Source organism: Acyrthosiphon pisum, chromosome A1 (assembly GCF_005508785.2).
Source record: "Acyrthosiphon pisum isolate AL4f chromosome A1, pea_aphid_22Mar2018_4r6ur, whole genome shotgun sequence".
Taxonomy (NCBI): domain Eukaryota; kingdom Metazoa; phylum Arthropoda; class Insecta; order Hemiptera; family Aphididae; genus Acyrthosiphon; species Acyrthosiphon pisum.
The window spans coordinates 59,104,008-59,111,619 of record NC_042494.1 but is presented as its reverse complement, the minus strand read 5'-3'; the positions used below and the strand labels follow the sequence as shown (position 1 = coordinate 59,111,619).

Here is a 7,612-nt window from a genome sequence, read left to right as displayed (position 1 = left end):
TATACTCAAGACAACTTGATTATTAATTAAGCACACCATATATAAGTACTGTTTCCATCGATCCAGCTATATAAATCTAGCAAAGTTCAACAACGTGTTAAGCTTAATAAAGCGAGATAAAGTCATATTGCTATATCATTATCCTATTTATAAAATATTTCCCGACGAAGAAGACGTGTATTGCGTTTACGTTGTCGGGTTGTCCATGATATCATAATATTACTCGTATATAGTCCGTATATATAGGTACTATTTAAATATTATTATTCATCAGTTCAATATTTTACGAGTTTGATAATAATATGACATTACCTCGAAAATAATATCCTCGTCTTCAGACTTGGCGATGGGCGTTTACACTCCAATACAATATCAACCCAGATGCCACAATGTTGATTTTGCGTAGTGGAATTTTGCTATAATGCCCGTTGGACAGAAGGAGGCAGTACCTATATGCATTATAATTTACGGGTATCACGTCCTACGGGTCGTTCGCGACATATTGTTATAATATATAATAATATAGTCTACCATGATGGATGGTAACCGATTTCTGGTAATGCGTTATATAGGTAGAACCGCCTCTAATTATGTCAACCACGGTTCCTGGTTCCGACGCATACGAACTTTTATCCTTTATGGGTTTTTGATCGCTCCTCCCCCCTCACCCCTCTCCGCCACGCGATCGAAAACGATATCCGATGATGGCAATATCAATAACATTATTATAACACAATAATAATAATATCATTATCTTCGTACGATGGCCGGAGGTGTAGTGTTAGTATTATACTTACACCGTGGGCAGGTCGGAAAGGTCACCCGGTGTCCCGGCGGCGGCGGTGGGGCGCGCGCGCTCGAGGGGGGGATAGATAGGTACACCAAGTAGGTATATTATCACGTCCGAACTCGGTGCCCGTCGTCGTTTGTCACGCGCTTTTGGTTCAGTACCAGTGCAAACATGTCCGTGGACGTAATGACCAGCAAGTTCGGTAACATCACGCTGAAGACCAGCACGCCCAAAAAGGATCCGGGCGACGACGACGTGGCCATCCTGTCGTCATTTCTACCGGAATACCTGATGAGCCCCGCGGCCATAACCAAGAAACAAGGCGTTCGAATGTTCGATGAAACGGGACTGCAGACTGGGAGACCCCAAAGCCACCCCTCCAGGTAGAAACCGTTAAACGTACTCGTTCGAATACTATATGATATTAACAACCCTGCACGGCGCCGCCACCCCGTCGTCGTATGATCTCGGCGACCCATCGTATCATGAGTCTCCTTTTTTTATTCTTTCATTTTTTAAATAATCGTTTTTATTATTTAAAAAAAATCGTCTCGACGTTCAAAGCGTGTTATTCGTGCTCGGGTACTTAAATCGGTATGCAGTTCGAGAAACCCGCAACGTTAGACTGCGTAGTGGATACAGGATTATCGGCTCTCGAATTCTCAGTCTCAGACGATAAATGGTTTTTTATTTGGCCATCGATTTTATGTGCTGTTTACTGCGTGGAAAATAAATGTATACTCTTACCAGTTACGGCGATGACACACAATATTATGTTATACAGTCTAAAATGAAATTTATTTTTGTGTCTTATTATAATAATAATATTATGACGTATGAAAATCACCATATATGGTGATTATAATAATCTTAACCATATTTTTGCCTTACACATGATCGGGTTACCTAATCAATCACATTTTATAATATATGGATATAATGGTATTTATATAGTTAGTACACTTCTCATTAAGTTTACAATAAATACTTAAAACGTTCACCGAACGTAAAATACGTTCACTAACACTTGTGCTTTTCTTCAAATTATCTAAACTTTAATATGCATATTTATTTAAATGTGAGGAATCAACTTGTCAATTCTGTGGCATATGTGTTCATTCTAATTCATGTACTGCGTAGTACGATTTATTTTCATACTCAAAATTACCAAGAGATTTTATAGTGACATACTACGGATTCTATAGAGTAGGTACTGAAGGAGCAGGGGTAACTCGTTAATTTGTGATGCACAAAGTTCACTTCTCAACATTTTAAATGCTTAGGTATAAATAGTTATTCATTGGATATTTCTTTTGATATCTATGTTAATATTTTAGGAATTAAATTCTACTAAACATAAGACATCGCATTTTGGGAAAATTGTAATAAAGGTATTTACAAAAAAAAAAATGTTCTAAATAGTAAAAAAAAAGGTACTGAAAAAATAAATATATAGTATAGGTCAAATAGACCACTCAGTACGAATATTTGTATACAATATTCATTAGGTAGGTAGGTCTGTATTATTAGGTACTAGCTTAAAATTGAGTTTTTATGACTATATTTATGCACAGGCAATTTCATAATCTACCATAGAATTACTGTTAGGAAATTAGATTTTTTTATTACTAAAAAAAACATGGAATGCCTGAAATGTTTAATGTGCCATTAAATAGTTGAAACTTATGACATTAGTTATAATTTTGGTAGGTATAATATATTTTTGTTTGTATTTAATAGGTAGTATTTCTAATAATTAATTATTATAAAATTAAAATTGACTTGCTAAAAAACAAACTAAAAAAACACTTTTTCACTAAATGTGAATTTCCTTACAATATAATCAGTCGTTTAATATTTATCGTGTAAAAAAAAAATACACTATTTTCGAGCGAGTAGATAATGTGATAATATGAAACGATTAGAATATTACACTACTGAATATTATCGTATGTTTACCCGAGTATTTTTATTGTTATTTTACTTACTATTTATTAATCAGAAATTATTTATATTTCGCGGTTGAAAATTTGGAATGTACTTACTGATTTTTGTTTTATCAAAATAACACTTTCTTTAAAAACGAAATGCGGCCGAAACCGCACCGAAAACTGTGATTTCAAATGTCGATAACTTTGTTAAGATAAACCATTTCTCAGATTAATTTCGAGACGTTAATAGGTATAGGAGTGGCGATTTTCAACCGTGATCGCCTGAATTTCCTTTTAGATTCCAATCGTAAAACCTTGACGTGCAAATTTTCAATATCTCGGGACAACGGCGATTTGTTGGTCCCGTGGGCGTAATTTGCGTCCTTATACCATTGTCTCCGTTCGTACCTATACGACATATCCGTCGAAAAAACTAAACAATCGCAGCCACCATCATTATCGTACATATTATATCCGGGGGACAATAAATACACTTTACCAATCATTCCGCATGCCCGTACTTCGTTAAGATCGCCAGACCGTATATAAGATATATATTTTTTTCAACGGCCTTGATCTGCATTTTAACATAAATCTAAGGTCGAGTCTGCGAAATTGGATCCCGTGGACGTTGCTAAAAGGAAATAACTAGTCTATGCGTACCTATTACGACTATGATAATTTACTGCAGATGTATATAAGTAATAACTATATAATATATTATTATATTGATCAGTTTATTATACTGAATGTTGTTGTATAGTTGCTGTTTTATTGTTATTACGTTTCTCTCACTCTCGTCGAAAAGACTCCTCGAAAATTAATAAGAAAAAAATTCACTACCTAGCCATATATGCTCAACGACCGCTCTAACCGTCGCGACCTTCCGCGGATCGCAACAATTATATTATTATTATGATAGAACACGCCCCCTATGCGCGACACTCGGCCACACGGTGTTGGCCGAGATGATATAATACTGCTGAAGAGTAGCATCGTTCGCGATTGTCTACCGCTGCTGTCGTGTTGAGTAACTGTGATTGCGACTGTTGATTGACGACGCGTTCGTGGGTTTAAATAATACCTACATCGTTTAGTCGACGACTGTCTGCAGGCGAATATATTATATTATACGGAGAGTAGTGAGAGCGAAGCAGCAGAAAGAAATAGATAAAAGTCACGCACTAGAGAAAGGCCTGCAGCAGAGAGGGGCTGGAGATGTGGTCGTTTTGACAGTCTTATAAATTCGATGTGCAAATCGATGACGAATTATTTGCCGAGTCCCAGACGAGTCCGTCTCGTGGTCGTCCCGCGGCACAGAAGACAACAAGTCGTGTGTTAATCGGCGAAATATGTAGGTAACTTAAAAAAAAATAACATCTCTATGGCCGTGGGACGACAATCGCATAACACACGCCGCACAGTTCATTTCACTCAGCGGGACCCGTGGGAGCGAAGGACCCGCGGAAGGAAGCATAATATTTTCGACAGCGCAAATCTAAGTCGTTTCCACATCCTATCTCGGTTTACCTACCACTGCGTGGGTAATCGTGAACGGCCGCGGTGATGCAGGTATACCACTATAGGTTCAGTGGGCGATTCTCGTTAAACGCTATCATAATAATATTGTACGGATTGATTTTTTTTTGCCGGTCGTCGAGCGCCGCAGAAAATATATTATAATAACAACATACAAAGTCTGCTGTGGCCTAAACGTGATTCATTCATATGTGGAGGGAGGGGAGGATCAATGATAAATAAAAACCTAGACAATAGTTATGTGTTATGTCAGACATAGGAGTGGGTTTGTATAATATAATTGTTTATGCACAGACAAATATATTTTGATACAATATTTGACTCGTAATAAATAATAAAAATATTAGATCATTAAATCAAAATTTTCTTTAGTATTTAATTTTTTTTTTTTTAACGAGGAAAATTAAAAATTTCAAAATTTTTTTAAATCAGGCACCAATTCGGTTATAAAATTAAAAATGTCTGAAAAAAACATCACATAATAATAGGCATTATTCTGGGGAATCATAAGACTAATCATTTGTTTTAATCTAAATTAATATGAACATATAGTTTCTGAAAACTAACTGCATCAGTTTTCAAAAAGACAAATTTCATAAATACCTACTTGAAAATTCCCTTACGTAATTATATGTAGATTTTCAACCGATGTGGACGGAATAATTTTTCAATGTATCGAATTTTTTTAACGCTTTAAAAACCTAATTTTCAAGTTGGGGTTAATACAGTAACTACACCTTCTGTATTTAATTCGTTGTAAATGTTAAATTAAATAAAGTAACACAAAAAAAAATGTTAAATTCTACGGATGCGCGTAATTATTAGCAGTTCGTGTAACTAAAATTTGACAAATCGTTTTTATTTTATCGTCAATTATAATGTATTTATTATTATTTTTTTTATATAAATTCTCTGGTTCACATTTTGTTTCTATTAAATTAACATTTTTAAAAATACCTTGTTAAGAGACGAATTTACTTATATTAACGGCATCAATATAATGGGACGCGACGCTGTTGAAAACAGGACAATATTCCATATTAAAAATGGAACTCATATGATTTAATCATTACAACACATAACATATACCAACACAATGCGTATATTTGTCACAATTATTAGATATAAAACGGATATGATAGCGTCGACGTTTTGTAATAATATTATTTCAGATTTTTTATTTATACTATATAATATTATGCATTTGTTTTTTTTTTCAATATCTTCAGGAACGAAAAAGATGGAGTACAAGACTAGACAGTGGCACGAGAAATGTTTCAGCTGCGTTGTGTGCAAGTCGGCCATCGGCACCAAGAGCTTTATACCAAGAGAACAGGAAGTTTACTGCGCCACTTGCTACGAGGAAAAATTCTCGACCCGTTGCGTTAAGTGTGACAAGGTACAGTGTCGTACTATAACAAATTATATTGGAGCAAAGATTCAACTTTCGCTGAAATTATGCGACACGTGCCCGAAGACTCATTTTTGCACGTCACTCATATTATAATAATATGTTATATTAAAATTTCGAAAATCAGCGAAACCTCCCATAACGGACACATCCCAATAGCGGGCACCTCTTAATAGTGGAAGTTTTATTGGGAACCAACCTACAAACTTTTTACAATTTGAACCCGCTGAATAGCAGACACCTCCAAATGGCGGACACTATTTCAGAAACTTGGAGTGTCCGGTACTTAGAGGTTTCACTGTTATATATTATGGTGTAAAACTTATTCTCTCTATATCTATGATCATACTATTGCGATGACCCGACTAATTTAATTTCGATCCGGTATCACAACAATCAGCCACTTAATAATTTTATATAATATTCAATGAATGACAATTTTTGAATACGTACTAATTTAATGTGTATAGATTTTCTTTTCATTACGGTCAATTCAGAAAAAAAATTTATGCGTGCAGAGGCGGTAGTGTGATGTATGTTCAACATGTATAGAGCGAGGAATGTAACCGATCTTACATTATGACTTAATGAGTTCTTGGGTGTTTTTCGACATTTTTTTTCCTATATTTATTTTTATTTTCGTTACCATCACAGCAGGTAGTTAACCTCCAAATTGTATCGGTGTAATACGATTGGCTATATTTGGCTATATTGGTACGATTGAGCTCGGATTGTTGATATAGCGAAGCATATATTATTATGTATTTTATACTTTTAAAAGTGAACGATTGTTAGCAAAAATGAAAGATACGTTGTCAAATTATGACTTGATCAACTTTTATTGATCTTGCTTTATAGCACAAAAATAAATTACAACAATATAGTTAGTTTACCCATTTATTCAGATTATTTCATAAAAATATATTACTGGCCACCATGATACCTATAGGTACAGTATTTTGAAAAAGAAACATCATACAAATGAATTGAATTCTTTTTCATTTTCGTCTTGTCATCGGTAGTCACTAGTCAGTAATCTGCTCTTACAATTTGGGTTGGTTGGGTAGTTTTTTCTGCGCTGTGGATTCCGTAAAGAGATACACAAATACCTAATATAACAACAAAATTGGTGGATAATGACCGTGGATTTTAAAAATGTAATTAAAATTGCCTATACAAAACCCCTTAAAAATCGGGCGTGTGTTATTATAAATCTTCACAATAATAATTTATCATAATATGTACATTATACCCACATAATAGTATTATATAGCTAATCGACTGTTGTTTGTGTGTAACAGATTATCACTAGTGGCGGCGTGACATATAAAAACGAACCTTGGCACAGGGAATGCTTCACGTGTAGCCATTGCAGCACGTCGCTGGCTGGACAGCGTTTCACGTCCAGAGACGAAAAACCGTACTGTGGAGATTGTTTCGGAGAGTTGTTCGCCAAAAGATGCACTTCATGTGTAAAACCGATTACAGGTACGTCATCTGCAACAAAACTCGTGTCATGTAATAGGAGAATATGTTCCTGAGGAATATAAGAGAAACACAACATTGCCATAAATTATTTTTACCCTACTCTCATTTTTATCACTAGAAAGTATTGAGTAATATATTATGATAAATTAGGACATAATGATTTATAAATAATACAATTCCTGTACCTCAAATGGGTATAAAAATACCAAAAAAAAGTGTAGTTATACAAGCAATTATAGACGAAACAATATTACAATTAACTCTTCTATATAATATCAAGTCGACAATATTTGTAGTTGTCTGCAGCCATGCGAAGATTATAAATGAAGATCGGGTCCTCGTGTATTTATAAGAACTATAATTTATTGCTGGTCAAGATGTAAATACATTTAATATTATATTTAATATTATATACTGGTATTCAGTATTATTAACGAATAATCCCTGCACACA

The 7,612-nt window shown here is 34.6% G+C and overlaps 1 protein-coding gene across 1 annotated transcript; it reads left to right on the top strand.

The window, feature by feature from the left end:
• The first annotated feature begins 917 nt into the window (after nucleotides 1-917).
• Nucleotides 918-7,227, top strand: LOC100572136 (four and a half LIM domains protein 2). The gene is given in 4 exon segments (XM_016809340.1): nucleotides 918-1,105; nucleotides 1,107-1,173; nucleotides 5,490-5,659; nucleotides 6,973-7,227. Coding segments are annotated over 4 exon segments (621 nt in total). The 5' UTR covers nucleotides 918-961; the 3' UTR covers nucleotides 7,213-7,227.
• The last annotated feature ends 385 nt before the right edge of the window (nucleotides 7,228-7,612 follow it).